At 44.3% G+C, this 22,244-nt stretch overlaps 1 protein-coding gene across 2 annotated transcripts in view; it reads right to left on the bottom strand.

Moving 5' to 3' along the window:
• The window catches only part of MAMDC2 (MAM domain containing 2), a 179,657-nt gene extending 162,240 nt beyond the window's left edge, over nt 1-17,417 (bottom strand). For both annotated transcript variants that reach the window (XR_001002521.1, XM_011948898.1), the window contains exons 1-2: nt 16,623-17,417; nt 16,163-16,276 (exon numbers count right to left, since the gene is read on the bottom strand). Coding sequence is in view for 1 of the 2 variants with exons in the window: in XM_011948898.1 (XP_011804288.1) it covers nt 16,163-16,276; nt 16,623-16,656 (148 nt within the window). In the remaining variant the exon portion in view is untranslated. The remainder of the gene's footprint in view (nt 1-16,162; nt 16,277-16,622) is intronic.
• Between the last annotated feature and the right edge of the window lie 4,827 nt (nt 17,418-22,244).

The following is a 22,244-nucleotide window of genomic DNA, read 5'->3' as shown; positions in this document are numbered from 1 at the left end:
TCTTTGCTGCAGGAATTGCTTTCTAGATTTGTCAAAAGAAGAAAATGCTATCCTGTTTCTGGGAAATAAATCTGTTTTCCCAGTGGAACACTCATTCAAACCAGCAGACAAGGACAGTTGGGGGTGCCACAACAGTGAGATGAAAGCATAACTGAAAAATTCATCTATTCTATTCACTGCTTCTGCCTAGATACATCCCTGAGGGAAACACATCACTTATGTAGGAAGTCTCCATGATGCTCAAGCTCATCTGGTATTTCTTTTTATTTAAAAAAGCCTGACAAGGTGCCAGCCTTCATATATTGCTAAGTCTGAATTGCCACAAGGACTAAGATTCATTCATCCATTTGTCAAACATCTTGTGAGTGTCTCTCCAGTGCCAAACACTGTGTTGGGCACAGGAGAATCTGGTGACACGAGTGAGAGGGATTCTTTGCTTAGAGTTGAACAGGGTTGGTAGACAATAAACACAAAGCTTAGAGTTTAGCAGCGTTGATAGACAATGAACAAATAATTAAATCCACAAGAAAAATATCAGAGAGTCAATGTGCTAGTGAGAGAATTACAATCAGGTGACTGTGAGGAAGGTTGAACTTAAGGTCGATCTTAGCTCAGGAGAGAAGCTAACATTTCAACCAAGGCTTGAATGAAGAGACAGAGAATGCTGTGTGAAGGTCTGAAGGAAGAGGGTTCCAGACATGCATAGGAAATGGCACTAGTGCACACCTTTACTTATTTAATTCATTAATGAATCAAGTGTACTGAGCTCCAGTCAAGGGAGCTCATGAATTGGGTATTTGGGTGTGGCAGTGTAGGCTTCACAAGAACATAGCCTTTGATCTCAGTCTCTTAGCCTCTAATAGATCCTAATACAGTCATCAGCCATTACACTGTCTCTGGAAAATCAATGAAGACATCTATTTTCAAGGATTGAGGCCAAAAAGAACTGAATGTTGTGGCAGAAGCTTTCTGTCTACCTGTACTTTATTGAAACTGTCTTTGAACTGTCGAACGTGGTGTTGGTTTTGTGATAATGGCACTAGGTTACCTGAATGAGGAAAGAACTTGTTCTAGGCTTGGGAAAGCAAGTCATAAAGAACCAAGAGCCAGCAGGAGGAGGAAAGAGGGGAGGGGTTCATGAAAGATGAGCTTAACAAGGATAATAGAACAAGGCCCTTATTCTCCTATGGCTTCCTAATGCACATGTTCACGTCCCATAGAATGAACTTTGGAAATGTTAACAAACTCTTTAAGCCCTAGTTTCTTCATCTGTAAAGAGTACCTTCCTCACTGGGTTGTAAGAATTAAATGAGAGACGCAAGCTCCTGCGCCATGGGTCGAAAGACTACAGGATGGAAAGACAGAAGACTGATCTCACCCCTCTGCCTTTATCCCACGGTTGAAGGATTCTCCCTGTTCTCAGGCTTCTGTGGTGTTTCCCACTTCACATCCCTATCTGTTTGAGTTCATATGCCTTTTTGCATAACCCAAGCAGGCAAATATTACATTTTCATTTTTCTTTGTATAAGGATACTTCACTCATTTTCAAACCAAGCCCATCAAGATGATCAAGAAACATAGTTCTGCTGGAATTTGTCCAGAGAATGTAGGGCAGTCGTGGGGATCCTCTGAGTGTGAGGCTCTCATAGGAGTTCTCAAGTTAATCTCATTTGGAACTTGGAACTAAGCAGAAAATTCTTGTTGTTCCAGGGCCCTGTGCCATTTCTAAAGAAAATAATGGATTTCAAATTTTCCCAAGTTAGAATTCATTTCCTCAAATACAAATTCAGTTCTCCCTGTGTATGAGAGAATCTAGGAGAACTAATGTTTTTACATGCTTCTGTTAGTCACTCACATCAGAACTCAAGTAGAAAAGTTTCTTGCCTCAAAGTGCAGCAGAAAAGAAATGAATGTTGCAATTGCTGTGTCCCTCACAGAAGGCAGGCAGGAGCCAGGATATCTGTTACAAAATATAGCCATGCTGCCTAGGATCTTGAAGACCTGCAGGCTTCAGTCTGTCTCACCCGTCTCAACTATAAAATGGGGATAAAAATAGGACCCACCCTCACCAGGCCCTTAGGAGGTGATATATTATTAATTAAACTAATAATATAAAACACTGAGAATAATATATACCCAAAAGAAATCAATCCATATGGGTTATCTATTTTTATAACTATTATTATTTCTATCACAAGGACGCTTTGAGACCCCATGTCAAGACAGGATGTAAACAGAGAGGCGACAAAGCAGAATGGTTATGTTCTCAGTCTTCGGACACAAACCTAGGTTAAATTCCAGGCTCCACCAATAACTTGCTCTGTGACTTTGGGAATGTTAAAAAAATTCTAAATCCCAATTGCTTCATCTGTGAAGAGCATCTTCTTCATTGGGGGATTAAAAGAATTAAATGAGATGATGCATATCATGCACTTAGCACAGTGTTTGGTGATAATTGCTCAATAATTGTTCAATAAAATAATTGTCATTATTCATATTCCTATTGAATCTTCAAGTTCAATGCCAACATGCCTACTCAGTGCCCTGTAAATGCTTGCATTTACAAAAAATTCTTTGGTCTTTGAGCTTATTTTTAGCAACTCCGAAATGAAATCTGAGGATAAAATTTTTAAATGATTATCAAGGTATCCACTTTCAAATATTTAAATAAAACATTCCAGGCATCATCCTTAGCTCCCAGCTGAGGGTACTGGATGGCAAGTCCTTCTGCAGCACACCTGGTGGTTTGTGATGGAAACTTAAAGGAGAATGAAACAAAATCTCAGATGGTCTCTCTCCAGGCTTTTTCCTTTGTCAGTGTCTCTAGGGAAAAGTCTTTAAATCACTTGAGTCTAAAACCCCGTGCCTTTTGTGCATGACTGTGATACACTGCACATTAGGATGGAAATAATGGCAAATATTATCTATTTTTCCAAGACCAATTAATTTTCTAAGAATTCTTAGACTACTAGGCTAATATTGTGCTCAGCAAGAGATTGCTCATAAACGTGTCCAAACTTATTTTATGACAGGAATATGCTTCCAAAAGTACAAATGACTTCCTAATAACCATCTTGACAAATTAAAGGGGTTAATTAAAAATATAAACCATTTTGCACCCTTTTCATCTTCTAGCAGTTTTTATTGTGAGTAGCGGAGTTTGTGGAGAGACAAGAGGCTTGAGGAATATTCTAAGGCAACTGGGCTGTCTGCTTTCAGCTGTTACACACATAGGTCACCCTCATCCTCTCTCAAAAGCTGCATAATAGCATACTTGATAGGCAAGAGGGCCACTTGGATCAAACTTGATCATGACAGAAACTAAGACATTGTTGGTAATTATTGATATGTTCTTTAATAGGGGATGGTGTAAAAACCTGGGATTGATTTCTGACAGCAGAATTTTCTTTTGAATTCAATACTCTTTAAAGCAACAGTCCCCAAACTTTTTGGCACCAGGGACTGGTTTGTGGAAGACAATTTTTCCACAAACCAGGGGATGGGAGGATGCTTTCAGAATGATTCAAGCACATTACATTTATTGTGCACCTTATTATTGCTATTATTATTCATTGTAATATATAATGTAATGATTATATAATTCACCATAACGTGGAATCAGTGGGTGTCCTGAGCTTGTTTTCCTGCAACTAGAAAGTTGCATCTAGGGCCGGGCGCAGCGGCTCACGCCTGTAATTCCAGCACTTTGGGAGGCTGATGCGGGTGGATCACGAGGTCAGGAGATCAAGATCATCCTGGCTAACATGGTGAAACCCTGTCTCTACTAAAAACACACACACACACACAAAATTAGCCGGGCGTGGTGGCAGGTGCTTGTAGTCGCAGCTACTCAGGGGGCTGAGGCAGAAGAATGGCCTGAACCTAGGAGGCGGAGCTTGCAGTGAGCCGAGATCGCGCCACTGCACTCCAGCCTGGGGCGATGGAGCGAAACTCCTTCCCCCCCCAAAAAAAAAGAAAAGGAAGTTGCATCTAGGGGTGATGGGAGGCAGTGACAGATCACCAGGCATTAGATTCTGATTCTCATAAGGAGCAGCAACCTAGATCCCTTACCTGCGCAATTTACTTAGGGTTCCCATTCCTATGAGAATCTAATGCCGCTGCTGATCTGGTAGGAGGTGGAGCTCAGGAGGTAATGCGAGTGATGGGGAGTGACTGTAAATACAGATGAAGCCTCACTTGCTTGCCCGCTGCTCACCTCCTGCTGTGTGGCTGGGCTCCTGGTATCTGGAACTGATCTGTGGCCTGGGGGTTGGGACCCCTGCTGTAAAGCAAGTACTCTAAGTCCTAGTCCACAATCTCAAGAGAAAATGAATCACACCTTGTGCCAATACAATGCATCTTCAGATGTGTTATCCAATATCACTTATCTTGTATTGTACAATATTCAGTATAGAACCATGTATAAGTTGTTTAACTATTTTATATTGACAACATAAGTTGACAACAAAGATACTAAAGTTTAACTCACATTTTCCTCATCAGAATTTATGAAAAAGAAAAAAGAGTTTTAGAAACAACAGTGGGATTTCAGATGGCTGTTGCCAATTTTCAGGATTTGAAATGGGAAACCAGAGTTTCTTTCCATAAAGCTTACACTTTAAAGTTGGCTAATATAGGATCAAAACATACTTCAAAAGAAAATTCTCGAACAGTCTACCCTATTATTCACTTTTAATAAAGTCACAGAAATAGAAGAAATCTGTAGACATTTAGAAAACTTGCTGAGTTATAGTTTTGGATTAGACTGTTTTGGTCATAAAGTATTGGTAAACGAAGGAGTCAGCTCCTCACCGAAGCAAAAGCATATTAAAGTCATCCTCTTTATAAGCATAGCCCCAAATAACACTTCAGCTCTCCTTGGCAGTGAGGCAAAAGTTTTTCAAATAAGGAATGGAAATTTCTCTAAGCGTCTAGCAAAGTTATATATCACAGGACTGTATAGAAACATTGCCATTCTGTTAAGAGTAATAGAATAAAGAAGTACCAAAATTCTTGTCTAGAAGGGCAACCAGCTTGCAAAAGCACATTTATTTGTGTACTCTTTCAATTCTTTCACAGTAGGAATAGATGAACTTGAAGTTCAGGAATACTCCTTAAGACTGCCAAAGTATTTTAGGTCAAGCTATAAAATTTCCCTGAAGTTCTCTTCCAAGATTATGCTGAGGACTGAGAGGAGAATCCTTCAAATGGTTCCAAGAGCAAACTCTAATCTGTTATGGAAAAGAAATTAGTAAAAACTACATTTCTCTGTCTCTACTTGATGCCTCACAAAGGCTCACCACTGCCCGGGAGACGCACTAGTTGTAGCTGGGGCCTAGAACTCAGGGAAGGAGTTGTAATGTTGGGACATCATCAACATTGATAATGGGGGCAGAGGTTCCCCACCTTCTGTAGGGAAGCATATGGGTTGCAAGTCTGACTTCCTTGGTGTTGACCTCTGGAAGAACAAAGGCATCATCCAACTCCAAGTGAATTAGGACCACATGAAGTTCAAGCCAGGTGAGTTTGGCTTGATATCCCCACTCTCCTACTTCCAACTGAGTTGCTTTGGGCACATTACCTGATCTGTCTGTGTCTCACACTTTCTCATCTGTAAAATACTGACAATAACCACCTTCAAGACTGTTGTGAAAGTTAAAGATGATGAAAGTAAATCTGCTTGGCAGGTACTATTAAATGCTCCCTATGGATCACAGACCCAGACTTGCATAGGAAGCTATTGCATGACTATCTCATTAAGTTTCACTGCGCACTTCTCACTGGGAACTACTTCGAAATAGAATATATTATACAGTAATATTCGCATAGACCTAAAACATTCTCCTGCAGCTTATAAAAGACATTTTTTTCTGTGTTGTTTTGTTTTTTTAAAGAGACAGGGTCTCGCGAAGTCCCCAGGAGTGGTCTTGAACTCCTGACCTTAGAGTGACAGTCCTCCACCTCATCCTCCCAAAGTGCTGGGATTACAGGGATGAGCTACTATGCCTGGCCTTTTTTTGTTTTTTAATGAGTAAGTTCCAGGGCACATCATAATTACCACAGATTCAGCCCAAGCTCCTACCTCCCTTGTATTTACAGTAGAAATAAAATTTCACACATTTGAAGCTGACACTCCAGTGCCCACGAGCCACTCAGTGGAGGGTACTTGGAATTACATGGGAAAAGGAATTCCTAGGCTCTTAGGGTTTCTGAACCATCAAAGTAGAACTTGGATCTAATCCAGAGCTAGCAAAGAAGCCCCCCTCTTTTCAATCTTCTTTCTTTGCTGGTCCCTTCCCCTCACCATAGAAACAAGCTCAAGTCCCCCCTTCCTAAAACAAAACAAAACAAAATGAAAACAAAAATAAAAACTTTCATCTTAAAGTTTCTTTGTAGATATGGTTGAACCCCTTTCTTCTCACATCTAAACTTTTTTTGCTGAGAAGTCTCTACCAACTATTGACATTTCCCATTTGTTCTTCCACCCTACTGCATGGGGCCCCACTGATCACATCCTCCTTTTGAAACTCCTAACTCCTTTGCTTCTACAGTCTTTCACTTTCCTAATTCTCCTCATACATGCCCAGTTCCTTCTATTTTTTTCATGTCCCCATCTCCTTCCTATACCTAATCCTTAAATGTGAACTCAAGGCATCTTTCTTAGCCTCCTGCTGTTATTACTTTATTCATTCTCCTTGGGTGATGTCATCTTGCTCATAATTTTAACCACTGCCTTTCTGCTGAAGGTTACCATAGTCCTGCCCAGACTATACCTGACCTTTAGATTCTTACATCAATGCCCTGCTCGAAATCTCCACTTGGATGTGTCCCAGGCAGCTCAGAACTGATCATATCTTTTTCTACCCTAAGCATGAAGTTCCTCTTGAAACTTTCCCAACTGTTGGCACCATCAACCAAACAGCTGCCCAAACTAGAAATTTCAGAGTCACTCTTCCTCTGACTCTTTACTCCTATCCATCATTATCAGTACTCAAGCCCTATCAACTTAATCCCCTTTAAGTTGCTTTATTTACCCCTTGCCTTTCATGCCTAACACCCCTGCCCTAATTCAGGCCCTCATAATCTCTTCCTTAGATCTTTGGGTAGCCTCCTAATTAGCCTCCCCATTGGCAATTCTGTCTCCCTCAAATTGAGGGAGCCTCCTCACAGCTACTGAATGAACAGGCAGGTCCAGCAGTGAAGTAACAAAGTCACACAAATGCCTCTTCCAGAAGTACCTTGCCTACACCTTGCATCTCTGTATTACTCTTGCCCAAATGCTGCTCTCTATTCTTCCTGTTGATTCTGAGAGCTAACTGATAACCTTCCAATACCTCCTTCACTCCTTGATCAAATGAAAAGCCTTGACTAGCACACAATTCCTTTTACTTTCTACCACAATTATGGGTTTTTGTTTCCTCTATTGGCCTAGGGCCACCACCAAGGGCAGGGACCATGACTGTGAACCCTATGGACCGTGTACTCATGTACTATGTCCTCCAACTACTAACATAGAACCTGATGGATAGTAGACACTTAGATGCTTGTTCACAGTGTGAACAGTCTGCAGTAGCTTTTCTGTAAAACATATTATTTATTCATGATGCAATGAAATTATGGTAACGATGCCACTTGTTTTATTATCTTATTCTTAGCCTCAGAATCCCATAAAACATATGCAAATTTCTCACAAAGTAGAGAAAGCAAATATTCTGGAAGATCTCACTGATTTGCAAACCTGATCCTCTGCTTTCTCCATCTGTCATAACCATATATGAGAACTTCTTTCCAGAGCAAATATCCTTATGTGCTTTTAACCATCAAGGTGGGTACTATGGACATCTCACAACCGAGTGCCTCAGAAACACCCACTCTCCATTGCTAGTTCAAAGTCTGGTCATCCTTTGCCAAAAATACTTTCCAGACCCAGCAGCGCCACTCTCAAGGTTGCATTGTGATTGTTTGTGATGGCAGAGAGTCAAGGGACTTAGGCAGCTCTGATGGGTAAATAATCCAAAAGCTTTTTGTCCATTGGCAAGTTAGGGATGAAACAGGCCATGTACTGGTGAGACAAGCTGTAATACTGCTTTGCTGTTATATTTGGAAATTACAACATAAGCCTTCAAACTCTTTGAAGTCTCATGGTAGGAAGGATTACTAAACACAACCTGTTTTACTACAGGAAAAAAATGTTAAGGGTTTTTATTTTTTTTCTATCAATCTCAACAATGGCTTTAGAGATTGGTTAAATTCAAAGTGCTTGTTGATGCCACACATTGTCAGGCATTGTAAGGAGGATGTAATTCCTGTTCTCAGAGACATAACAGTCTGATGAGGTGACAGGGTGGAGACTCTTATCAGGAGATGCCAATAAGAAGACTTACACAGTGGAAAGTGAAGAGAACCATGGGAAGGGAGGGTTTTCATCCGGAAAAGTTATGGCATGTTTTGAGAAACAGCTAGACCTTAAAGCATAGGTGGGATCTAAATAGATGAGCATGAGACGGGAAAATAGAAAAGCAGCATTATACAGGTAAAGAGAACTTTGCAAATAGAACAAGAAGCAAGTGAGTAAAGGGCGTGTTGAATGAACAGCACATTAGAGATTAATGGGAGGGAAGAGGAGAAACATAATTTGGAGCAAACTGTGAAGGGCCCTGAATGCCAAACAAGGCGTTTTTTACATTAGCCTGTGGGTAATTGCTAATCCTCAAAAGATTCTTAAGATGAGGGCATTTCTTCTTTCTTACATCTGGAGAAGCTGGGGAGTTGAAAGCCATTCCAATACACATTCCTCAACCATGGACACACATCAGAATCATCTGGGGAGTCTGTCAGTGTGTGTTGTTTTTTAACAATGCCAAGTCTGGTCCTATTTATGGACAAAGAAATCAGAATCTCTTGGAGTAAGACCTGGATATAGCTTTAAAATCTTTTTTTTTTTTTTTTTTTTTTTACCTGTTTTAATTTCCAGCCAGGGCTAAGAACCATTACATAGGTGAAACTATATCTATCCATCTAGATAGGTAAATATACATTAAATAGATGGATATGTAATCAAACACTCCAAGAACCTAGACCTGAATGCATAACTACATTTATATGATTTAGTTAGTTAAGAAAAGCATAAGAAAAATTGAAGGAGAGTGCTGGGATACTTGTTAGACATGAAAATCAGGGTTGACCAACAAGGACGCCCAAGACAAGTTTAATTACCTTCTAGCTCCACTTATTGGGATACCCATCACCTCTACTAACATAAATGGATTTTACTCAACTTCTTCAAAACCTAATATTGTTTGATAAGAGACAGAAGTAAGACTGATGCTGGGGTGATCTACCAAAGAGGTTCTGTTATTTTAAGAACCAAAATTTTTAAATGAATATTACACTCCAAGATACAAGCTACCAAAACATGGTAATTATAGGCTAAAAGATTTGAAGATGGCAACAAAAGCATAAAGTCCTCTGACAAAAATTATTTTTTTCCTCCCCACATATTAGCTGACTTCTGCAATTATGGGAAGGGAAACATCCTAAAAATTCCCAGGTGTCTTATTAGAGATCAGGCCAGGATTTGGGTAGCCACTTCCCATTCAGCAATTCTAACTTGAGTAGGGAGGAAACCAGATGGGGTGTTGGTCTTCATAAGGAGGAGGCTGCCCAAACACAGCTTACATCCACAGAAGCCAGTAGAGGCAGGGGTTAGCAGGCAGATATTACCACCCCAGGTGGGTTAAATCTCAAGTGGAGGGGTCAGGCAAGGGAACTCAAGAACCCAGACTGATTGACAAGAAGGCCAAGGGTTAGGATCTTGTCCAAGAACCTAGGAGAGAGAGATCATAGAAAGCACCAGCGCCATCACTAATGGAGCTGTTTGATGCTGAGGCACTAGCAGGCTGTGATGGGAGAATAATGAAGCAGGAAGCAAAGCATTCTTGGCAACAACCAACAATTTATAGAGAAAAACGTGTCATTTGCTGGGAGAGACTATATACTAAGTGTGAAACTCAGTGTTATTATTTTATATCCACACCTTGTTCAGCCACACGAAAGTGAGATGAGGCTCCAGTGTTTAAAGCAGAGCCAAATGATAAGAAAAATAAGGTTCTTTCTCTGGTTGGAATGAAGAGTAGATGGCACAACTATAAGCAAAAGAAAACTACACTCTCCTTAGCTCCCCAAAAGCTCTTTTGGAAAGCTGTCTGAATTAGAAAAACTAATGTTTCTATATAAAGTTTATGATGTTGATAAAAGACACATCAAGTAAGAGTAACATCAGGTTACATGTATAAAGTGCTCACTCTGTGTTACATGTATTAATGTATATAGTCTTCACAACAATGTCATGTGATAGGTACTTTTACTATCTCAATTTTATACCCAAGGAAACTGAGACATAGAGACGATAAATAACTTTCCCAAGACCACACAGCTTGAAAGGGCAGAGCCTGGATTCTAATCCAAGTTACCCAGCTCCAGAGCTTATATTAACCACGAGGCTTAAACCGTTCTTCATGATAAGGAACTACCTTTGAAGGGGCAGAATGAACAAGGAGCACATAGGAAAATGCTTAAGGATATGTTCATGATCTAATACATTCATTCAACAGGTTCTTTCATTCAACAAATATCTATGGAGCACCTGGTATGTGCCAGGCCCCTTCTAAAGGCTGAAGATCGCAGACAGGTGGGATTCCTATACATCTGAAAGAGTGAATACATGTTACATGGTATGGCATAAAATGTAGCATTTGTGGCTTTGGTAGGCTCCAAACACTGCATCTTTGGAATCTGAGTTCTTCCACATGTCTGAAATATAATTAGCTCTCTGATGAAGAGTTTCCAACACAACAAAGTTTCAGAGTTTAGAACGCGAAGTGGAGACAGGGATTTTTCCTCCAATGCTGGAGGAAAAAGAACTGGTGGAGAGCCAAGGAGCTGAGGCCCTGTCCAAGGGCTGCCTGACTTGGTCCGTGTATGAGGAGGCTGCACTGGATGACCTCCAAGGCCCAGCTCTAGGATCTGGGTTCCCAGGAAGCAAGGCAGAAGCAAGGCTGCCCTTAGACACAGCACAGCACAGCCATGCTCAACCTGACAGCAGTCACAGCCAGGGCAGCAGCAGGAAACGGCATGTGATACTGCAAGGGTAACTACCGTCTCTCCCATCTGAGGTCTACCATCTCTCCCAGAGGGTGTTAAGGAACAGCCCCGACTCGTGCAGATTTCCAGCCCCCATACAATGTGAGGATTGTACTTCTGCTTAGAGAGCTCTAAGAACAACCTGCAGACATAACGCAGGACCAGGTAGCCCCACGCAGATGAGCTTAACTCGTTCCTGGCCTTAGGAACTTTGTGATGTCAGGGTGGGATGCTGAATCAGCCCTCCAAAGTCAGGAAAGGAGCTGTGGTCTGCAGGAAGGAGAAGACTGGCTGTCCTCTCCCAGGAACTTGGGATCCTTGCCAGAACTGTGGCTCCAGCCCCAAGAAATATCAGGCAGGATTCATCACTGTTAATAATAACTGGCACATGACTGAGTGCAGAACTGAAACGCAGATGGCCAAGGAGCCGAGAGTGTCCTTAAAAGAGAAGGGACAAGTTTGGGTGAAGGAAGAGGGAATCAGAGAGAGAAACACACATGTATTTACACGTGATTTCGGGACATTCTACCATGCCCCCACACCCCACCTTTGTGATGCCCAACCCTGTAGCCCACTTGCCTGCCTCAGATGCTATCACTCACTCCTGGATACAAAAGCCATTCAACCTTTTTCTATATTAGGTGATTTCTCAAGCCCTGACTCCTACTGTGGAAAAACAATGTAGGTCTTCTCTATAACAAATGCTTTCAATTTCTCCTTTTACCTCCTCTTCACCTGAGACATTTCTGCAGCTACTTTCTTCTTCCAGGTAGCTGAGTGTTCCAAACTCCTAATTAAGGGGCAACACCTAGACTTGGCTTTCCCCTGCCTCAGCTCCTTGAGAGGCTTCCTCACAGAGTTCAGTTAAAGGTGCTAAGCCACGATGTCCAAAAATGAGAATGAAGCCAAAATCCACTCAATGATTCTTCTGAATTGTGCCTGTTTGGATGCGAGGCCAACTGCATGGTCTCCAAGAATCCTCAGGGCAAAGGGCCTCTGCCCCTACAGCTGGCATCAGGAAAGTGGAATAAGCAGCCCGGATTTCAGCTGAGGACCACCGCTCAAAGGGGTTCCCAGATCCTCTGAGCTGTGAATAAAGATGATTTTTTTTATAGGATGACTGAATGGAGAAAGATTTTCACAGGATAAAATGGATCCCTGGCTGGGCGCAGTGGCTCACACCTGTAATCCCAGTACTTTGGGGAGGGCGAGGTGGGTGGATTACCTGACGTCAGGAATTCAAGACCAGCCTGGCCAACATGGTGAAATGCCATCTCTACTAAAAATACAAAAATGAGCCTGGGATGGTGGCACATGCCTCCTGAGTAGGTGGGACTACAGGTGCATGCCCCAGCTACTTGAGAGTCTGAGGGAAGAGAATCGCTTGAACCTGAGAGGCGAAGTTTGCAGTGACCCAAGGTCATGCAATTGGACTCCAGCCTGGGCAACAGAGTGAGACTCCTTCTCAAAAAAACAAAACAAAAAACAAACAAAACCAGATCACTTCTTTGCTGGATTCAGTTCAAACTTAAGATTTAGAAGTGAGTTCTAATTTGAGTCTGATAATATCACTTCCCTTGACAAGTTAGGGAAAACTAAAATATTCTACAAAAAGAATAGAGGGAGATCAAGAAAACGGGACAACCATTGGCAAAATGAGAAAGTAGACAAAACCGGGTTTCAGTGCCTGATCCCCTGTAATAGTGCACCTGGCGTTCCCTGGGGGAATATGCCATTGGGATAAATAACCCAAGCCTGATCAAAACTTACCTATTCTGTGCCCAGTGGAGATAAAGCATATTTTAAAGTGGCCATGAAATAGAGACACTGGAACTGTAATCAGGGATATCTAGGGACTTAATACTCCAAATCAAAGATGTGAACCTCAGATACTATTTCAGGCAGCAAAGGAGATATTTAGAGACAAGATGACTTTTCCAACTACCTCCAGATTTGATTCTCCTGTGATGAAATCCTAATTTGCAGATTTGTGTCCCAACTAACCTCCCTTCTCTGGCCTCTTGCATTGTTCTCTCCACTATAAACTAACCTACTGACCATGGACATATAAGAAGTGCATCAGGCACATATGTTTATTGCAGCACTATTTACAACAGCAAAGACTTGGAACCAACCCAAATGCCCATCAATGATAGACTGGATAAAGAAAATGTAGCACATATACACCATGGAATACTATGCAGCAATACAAAAGAGTGAGTTTATGTCCTTTGCAGGGACATGGATGAAGCTGGAAGCCATCATTCTCACTAAACTAACACAGGAACAGAAAACCAAATACCTCATGTTCTCACTCATAAGTGGGAGTTGAACAGTGAGAACACATGGACACGGGAGGGGAACTTCACACACCAGGGCCTGTCGGGGGTGGGGTGCAAGGGGAGGGAGAGCATTAGGACAAATGCCCAAAGCATGTGGGGTTAAAACCTAGATGATGGGTTGATAGGTGGAGCAGACCACCATGTCACATATATAGCGGTGTAACAAACCTGCACGTTCTGTGCATGTATCCCATAACTTAAAGGAAAAAAAAAAAATTCATCTGGGCAAAAGTCTCTGAAACCCATTACTTTCTATGGTGGAACCAGTACATGAAGGTGAATGGAACCAGTTTCAAAGGGTTTCTGCAGCAAGAAGTACATTTGCAGAGAAGTTTGTGAACAGCTTGCCAAATTTCAGCCTGGAAGAATTTTATTATCTCTAATTTACCAACCTAGAAATGGGCTTATAAGGGAAATTCTTAGTGATGTCTTCTTAGCAGGCAACCATAGCAACTGCCACACACCTACCTCACTGCCCTGGAGCCTGGAGTACACCGTTACGTCCAAGTTCTGGCCTTTGAAAAACTAAAGCTGGAACAACTGGAGCCTAACCTGCCTGCTCCACCCTGGAGTGCTCAGAGGAGAATAAATTAACTTCCCCCAGCCAACCCAGTAGTCCCAGTCCTGAACTACAAAGCAGTAGCTGTTAGAAAGAATGCAGAAAGCAAAGCCACAGTGCCTTCATTACACTATTAAACTGTAATCACCTTTTTCTATAAGTGTCTTCCTGTTTTCCCTGAAGGGGGATGGTTTAACTGCCGTGCTGGGGCAGAGGTGCCAACTCAGCAGAGAGACTTCCTGTGGGTCTGGGAGGCAGTTGTGTTAAGCATGCTGTGGCATGCCCACTGACCAGAGGCAGGCTGTGAGGGGGCCCCCATCCTGACAGAGGGCCAGAGGCAGGGGCTCAGAGACTAACTAAGGCTCCTGGCTTAAGGAATGATGTTGATTTCCTTTTCTCAGGGCCAGCACTAGGATGAGGCAAGCCAAGTGCTTAGGGAACAAGACTTAAGGAGCTGTTCACTCTCGGGTCCTGCAAGTAGCTCCTTCACCCTAGTGCCAGCGCTACTCAGAGTCAACAACAGCACAGGTTGTGTGTGTGTGTACAGGTACTGTGGAAGTCGGCAGTTCTCAAAGTGTGGTCCCGAGACCGGCATCATCAGCATCACCTGGGAACTTGTTAGAAATTCTCAGTCTTCCTGAATCAGACACTCAGGGAGTGGGGCCCAGCAATCTGTATCTTACAAGCCCACCAGGTGACTCTGATGCAGCTGAGGCCTGAGAAGCCCTGTGCTGGAGAAGAGTGTTCTCCAAAGCCAGTCTCGTGGCATTTCTAAGGCCATCTCCCACAATGCTTCCATACAGCCAGTATAGGGAAAGGGTGAGTGGTGAGATCACAGAGCCTTTCCTAAAGCCATCAGCAAGATAGGAATCCCTCGAATAATCAATCAGGAATTGCTTTTTCCCAGCCACCCCTAAGTAAACTGTAGTAGTCAAGACTTGGCAACTGTTGGATAAAGACGGAGATTACTACTGAACCAGTTCCTTCCTAACTAGACACTCAGAGTTAGCCACTCAGTGACACTGTGATGTGAACTAGCCATTTGAATATTCTATGGCTGAGATTCCTTCCTCTGTAAAATGGGTCCAACATCACCTACCTGTGAGGGTCAGAGAAGCTAATGTACGCAGAACCCTGAGTAAAGGCCTGGGGCAGCGTAAGCTGTGGTGACAGTTCATACATCTAACCAGGGGTTCTGGACTCCATCCTCCCCCAGGCAGCCAGGTGGGAGCATCTGGGACCTGAGGGCAATTGAGTGGGGAAGGAGGTGAGCTGGTTTCATCTAGGGTACTATGTTTTTTAAAGAAGGCTATTTTCCAATCCAAATAGTCTGTGGATAGCAGGTTTCACTGGTGGTCACAAAAGAGAGAGAGAGAAAGGAAAGGAGAAAGGACACCCAGTGCCGCCTGCTATTGGGTACTGAGAACCACACTTTAAAAAAAAAAAAAAAAAAACCTATATAAAGGCAAGAAGACACTTCAGAAGACTCCACATTTCAACTTTGTCCTTGGGACCCAAACAGTATAGAGTAGTAAGACAATGCCCACCAGTGAGACAGGGACCCCAGGCATTTGGCAGTGTACATGGTTTCTTTTGTCCAGGGCAGGATTATAAACAGGAGTGTGAGGATGAAATCATGCAGCAAAAACCACTGTCAGGATTAACGCAGACCTGATGTCTTAGCACTGAGGTCCCATCACAGAATTGTGGAACCTTTTCTGCACAGCTGAAGGAGAGCTAGTCCCATCCAACTTTTCCCAACTCACAGACATGTCTCCTGAGGACCAGAAAGGTTGCTGGCCTGCAGAGGGCACACAGCTGGTGGGGAACAATCATTAGCTGTGCTCCGTTTCTCCCTTCCATTAAGGAGTGCTGGGGTGAGAGGCAAATTTTAAGCTTCTACCCATAGGCCAGGTAAACAAAGGGCTGCCTCCCGCCCGCCCAGTGCCTGCTTCGGCCATCCCTTGCAGCACAGCTGAGGGCCTGAAGGAGGATCCATGACTCACACTTTTCTTGCCGCGGAGAATTAACTCCAAGATAACATTACCAATGTGGGAAAAAAAGCAAGCCATCAAGGAAGAAAGTTCACCTCGCGCCCCTGTCCACCGAGCCCCCTTACCTTCCTCATTTAAAATCCACGGCAGAAAGGCCAACACGGAGTCAAAGCTGCAAGTGCTCTCTTCAAAGGCACAGGACCCAGCGGGCAGGTCGAGGGCACCGGCGAGCTGCAGGGCTGCGGGCACAAAGCGAGTTTCAGTTCGAGCTCCCCCCAGGAGCATTTGCACCAACTCGGGGAGCCCCAGGGGGACTACCTGGTGAAAGTGGGGGAAAGACGAGCGGGCGGGGGCAGGAGACGGATGCAGTACCTGTCCCCTAGCATCCCCGGGCCCCTCCGCTGAGCGACCCCACGCCCACCCCCACCCCACGCTTGGCAAGGGTAGGGAGTTAGCGGCTGGGGAGGATCGGGAGGCGCCCTCGGATGGCCCAGCCCAGCATGATGAGCCGGGCCCCCGGGGACAGCAGGAGCGGGGGCGAGTAGTCAGAGCGTCTCCGGGGTTGTCCCGGGGTCCAGGCCTTACCTTGCAACACCAGGAGGACGCCCCTTAACAGCATGGTCGCGTTTCAGGGAGGATGACTAGGAAGAGGTGCAAGTTGCCAGCCCCCTGGGACAGGCTGCTCCTAGTGAAAGGGATCGTGGGAGGCGGGGGCGCCGGAGACCCGGGAAGGGAGAAGTTGAGAGGTAAAGCTTGCGCTCCGAGCTGCCCAACTTTGCAGAGCGGCTCCCGGAGCCGAGTGGTTTGCTGGAAGGTGCCCGAATGGAGAGTGCCAGCGCCCCGGCGCTGAGCAGCAGCCTCAGGTCAGACCGCAGCCCAGCTGGTCCTGGGCGACGGTGGGGCTGGACAGGGAGGAGACAACTGCACACTTTGAAAGGCCAGCCACGACTGGCTGGGAGAGGAGAGGTCGGCCAGCAGTGCCTTCGCTCAGGATTTTAAAGCTTGGGACCAGAGCCCTTGCAGACACTTGGAAGGGGCAGGCCTTCCAGGAGTCCCTCCGCTGGGCTGGGACCCGAGGCGCCCGCCCCGCCCAGCCGCGGTGGGAACTCGCTTATTTCTGGGGACAGCTTCCCTGCATCTGGCATGTCAGTCCCGCAGGGCTGGCCCTAATTTTAACTTCTTCTCCCCAGAATGAAAGAGGGTGGAATTCTCCTAGGACAGCCTGGAGGAAAATTTGGAAACGGTTGGGTGGAATAAGCTTTATATCTAAGGAGTTTCAGCATTTACGGTTCAGCAAAGCTAACCCTGGAATACCACCCCCCCTTTTTTGAGCCGGTGGAATGTCTGGCATGCCTGGTGCTCAGCATTCCCTCCGTCCGGTGAAATGGGGGCATTCCTTCTCTCCAAAGAGCCATGATAGATTGATTAGTGGGAGGCTTTAAACTGGGAGGGGGTTGTTGGAGGCAGTTAATTCTGAGGAACCTGTTTGCTTTGGGCACTAAATGGGTCTCCAACAATATTCTCTTCCTATAAAGAGTTATTTTTCCTCCCCTCCTCTTCTTCCTCCTCCTCCTCCTTTCTCCCATTTATAATTTTGTGCAGGCAATTTTGTGAGGAGGGCAGTGGTTTTAAAACCTGACTGCATCAGAATCTGCTAAAAGGCCTCACCTTCCGTTTCTGATCCAGTAACTCTGGAGTGGGTCTGAGAGGCTGCACGTCCCTAATAAGTTTCCAGAAGCTGCTGCTGCTGCAGCTGGTTTGGGACAATACTTTCAGGACCCCTGGCCTAACAAACCCCTGTAGAGCCATCATTTCAACCTGCTCCCATGCCTTCCCCTGGCTTCCAGACCACGGGGTTTCCTGTCTTTCATTGGCCGCTTCTTCTCAGCCTCTTTGCTGTTACCTCTGTAACCGCTTAACACGAGAGTGCCTCCAAGTTCCTCCCTATCACTCCTGTTTCTTTCACTATCCAGCCCCTCAATGCTTTCTTCCAGTCTCATAGTTGTAGATACCAATGATAACCTGATAACTCCCACATTTATATGTCTAGCCCAGACTGCTCATTAACGCCAGACTCTTCGATCTCATTGCCACCTCAACATTTCCAATTAGATGCTTCAGAGCTATTTCATACTTAACGGGTCCCAACATGAAGGCTGCATATTTCTTCCCAAACCCGTCTTTCCCCTGTGTCTTCCCCATCTGAGTTAAAAGAACTATTTTCTTCCAGTTGCTCAGGAGAGAAAACTTGGAGGCATCTCCAGCTCATCTGTTCCTGTCAGACATTGCCAATTTCTATCAGTTCAGGATTTGAAACACAGCAGATGCTGACCATGCTCTGCGCCCGTGGTGGTGATGTCTTGGTTGGTCCAAGATACCCTCACCATCAGCCTGGGACACTGCAGTGGCCTCCTGACCACGGTCTCCCTTCATTTTCTACCCTGCTCACCCTACTCTATTCTGAACACACTAGTCAGGGTTATCCTTTTAATACAGAAATTGGGCCATGTCTCTCTTTAGCTCAAGGCCCAACAAGTTCCCAAGTCATTTAGTAAAGTCCAAAGTCTTCATGATGACCAACCAGGCCCTATAAGACCTGCTCCACCCTCTTCTTTGTTTTCTTTTCTTGCTTTCCTTCTCTTTTTCTTTTTTTGAGACAGAGTCTCACTCTGTCACCAGGCTGGAGTGCAGTGACGCGATCTCCGCTCACCGCTCACTGCAACGTCCATCTCCCAGGTTCAAGCAATTCTCCTGCCTCAGCTTCTCAAGTAGCTGGGATTACAGGTGTGTGCCACCATGCCCAGCTAATTTTTGTATTTTTAGTAGAGATGGGGTTTCACCATGTTGGCCAGGATGGTTTCAATCTCTTGACCTCGTGATCCACCCGCCTTGGCTTCCCAAAGTGCTGGGATTACAGGTGTGAGCCACTGCACCCGGCCCCACCCTCTTATTTCTTTGACTTCAACCACCCTGCTTATTCCTCTCTAGCCACACGGACCTCTTGGCTTGTCCTCAAACACAGTGCAGCTATCCTTTCAGAATTTCGCACTGGCTGTTCCTTCTGCTCAAAATGCTCTTCCACAAAGAGCCACATAACTCACTGCCTAATGAGGTCTTCACTCAGATGTTACTTTCAGTATCAGAAAATTTAGTAACCTTCTCCCTAATAAGCAAAATATGTCTGGAATCCTTTTTTAAAGGTAGGAGCAAATTTTCATGTGTTTTCTGTAAACAATGATTCAAATGGTCTAAAACTTTTTCATTAGTGTGTGCCTCAGGTAATAGCTAATGATAACATTTATTGTGTTTGCCATTATAAATGTTTTATGTAGATAATCTCACTTAAGCTTCACAAAATCTCTATAGGATAAATATGTTTATTATCCCCATTTAATAGATGGGGAAGCTGAGGTGCAGAGTTCAGTGACTGTGGACAGTAACGACAATACTCAAACCCAGATCTGCTTCATTCCAAAAGCCTATTTTCTCTCTTTTTTTTTTTTTTTTTTGAGACGGAGTCTCGCTCTGTCGCCCAGGCTGGAGTGCAGTGGCCGGATCTCAGCTCACTGCAAGCTCCGCCTCCCAGGTTTTACGCCATTCTCCTGCCTCAGCCTCCGGAGTAGCTGGGACTACAGGCGCCTGCCACCTCGCCCGGCTAGGGTTTTTTTGTTTTTTTTTTTTTTGTATTTTTAGTAGAGATGGGGTTTCACCATGTTGGCCAGGATGGTTTCAATCTCTTGACCTCATGATCCGCCCGTCTCGGCCTCCCAAAGTGCTGGGATTACAGGCTTGAGCCACCGCGCCTGGCCATAAAAAAGCCTATTTTCTCAACCAGTACAGGAGCCCCTCTCACTTGGGTCTTATATTCTTTTTTTGACTTCTTGATCACAGATGGTGTTAAATATCTGATGCATTTCATCACATTACTTAACTAAAAATTCAAAGACAGTTATACATCCAGTTGAAACCTCAAAACAGTATTTTCAACCAAACAAGTTTTCAGCAACAATCAAACTGGTGCTCCTTTTTCCAGATACTTATGGAATATTTCAAAGTTTTAGAATTGCCTTCGATTCATGTCATATGTTCTAAGTCATAGGAAAATACAAAACCTCAAAACCCTAAAGAGATCCCCTCAAAATTTAAAATATGATTTACAACCTTAAGGTGACATCGTGTATTGCCACCTATGGGAACAGAATCACTATACTTAAATACAAACTCAGAGTAAATTTTCTATTTTGCATATAATTGTTTGATCCCAAGAATATACAATCCTTAGACATTGGCACAAGTTAGAATGTCTGGGAAGCAGACTCTGATTTGGAGTTTAATGTGCAGGGTATTTAATCAGGAGTACCTTGGGATCAGTGTCATGGAAGGGAGGGAGGGAAGCAGGAATGGGTGGAGGGAGAATTAAAGTTGCAATGCAAATCCCACAAAACTTATATCAACCCCCCAGGGAACTATGGAGTTAAAATGGCCCATCCAACTTGTCTCATGTTAGGCTGAAATGAAAGGGCATTTGTAGTGCTGTCTTCATCTGTCACTGGATGTGGCCTACCTTGGGACAGAAGTGATCTCCAGTGAGGCAGCTCTCTGCACTGGGGAGGATCAGAAGTTGAAGGCGGATGACAATACTCCCAGCCGCTGGGACTAAGTCCTTTCTTGAAGGAGGATCTTGACAGCACAACCATGCCTACCACAGACATTTTGCAGAGAAAGGAAATGATACTGTATGTGGCCTAAGTCAGGATGCACGGGAAAGGACTGAGGAGGGAATCCAGGGAATCTAGAAATTACGTCAACCTACTTCCTTTGGTCACTAATCATAGCACCCACATGGTACCCACTTGGTACCCTCTTATTACTTGGGAAAACAGGATCAGGCCCCAAGGAACCCAGAACTCTGTTATTCCAAGATTTAGCTTAAGCAACCGATCAAATAACGCATGTCAAGTTCTGGCTTACAGAAAGCACCCAGTACTTAGGTATTGTAATAGGTTGAATGGTGGCTCAAAAGATACATCTGTATCCCAGAACCTGCAAATGTGACTTCATTTGGAAAAAGGGACTATGCAAATTTGATTAAGTTAGGGATCTTGGGATGAAATCATCCTGCATTACCAGGTGGGCCCTAAATCAATGACAAGTGTCCTTATAAGAGACAGAAGAAAAGGCACAGACACATGTAGGAGGTGGTCATGTAAAGATGGAGTCGGAGATTGGAGTGATGCAGCCCCAAGCCAAGGAATGACAACAAATTCTCCCCTAGAGCCCCAGAAGACTGTACTCTGCAGACACCTTGATTTGGGGCTCTGGCCTCTGAAACTGAGAGAGAAAAGCTTTCTGTTCTTTTAAGCCACCCAGTTTGTGGTAATTTGTTCTGGCAACCATAGAAAACTAATATAGAATGCAGTAAGTAAACACATGCCAGGCACCTAACATGCATTATCTCATTTAATCCATGCAATATCCCTAAGAGGTGAATATCATTATTTTCCCCATTTTATAGACTAGGAAACAGGACCAGAGGGGGTCAATTAACCTGCTCAAAGTCACACATCCAGCCAGCATGCAGCAAGGATTTGATCCCAGATGCCTACCCCTCCTGGTTATCCACTACGTTACCCCTAAATGCTTCCTCCTTACACAGGCCTGTCTCTCCTAATGAGGACTGCCTACACCACACACAGGCACCACGCCATGCTTTCTCTATGGGTTCCTGCATGATGCTCACCTCTCGCAGAGCCTGCCCATCCTCTCTGCTCTTTGCCAATCTGCTCCTGCCTCCCTCCAGGTACCTTTCACCAGAGACTTTGCTCCTTATTGTACCACTTCTAGCCTGGAGATCACCAAGTTCTTGCTTCTAACTTTCTGGGTCAAGCTGAGGAAGATGAAGCATTGCTGCTCCTCTCTATCCAGTGTCTTCCCACATAGCCAGGCGAGGCATTGGAGGGAGTGAGCAAATCTGTAGGAAGAAAGCAAGAAAGTCAGCGTTTATGATTGCACCTTTGCCTGTACTACAGAGGTTAGGCCAATCTCAGAGGCTGTCTTTACTGCCCACTTACCCTTCTGTTTGCTCTCTCTCCTTACTTGTTATTCTCACACAGTGTCATGCCAATGCCATGATAAGCTCAGCAAATATTTCCTGAGCACCTACTGTGAGCCAGACACTATGCTAGGGGCTGGAAATCCAGGGGTCAA

The sequence above is a fragment of the Colobus angolensis genome, unplaced genomic scaffold (genome assembly GCF_000951035.1).
Source record: "Colobus angolensis palliatus isolate OR3802 unplaced genomic scaffold, Cang.pa_1.0 Scaffold286, whole genome shotgun sequence".
Classification (NCBI taxonomy): domain Eukaryota; kingdom Metazoa; phylum Chordata; class Mammalia; order Primates; family Cercopithecidae; genus Colobus; species Colobus angolensis.
Note: the sequence above shows the minus strand (reverse complement) of the source record. Positions and strands in the feature narration are given on the sequence as shown.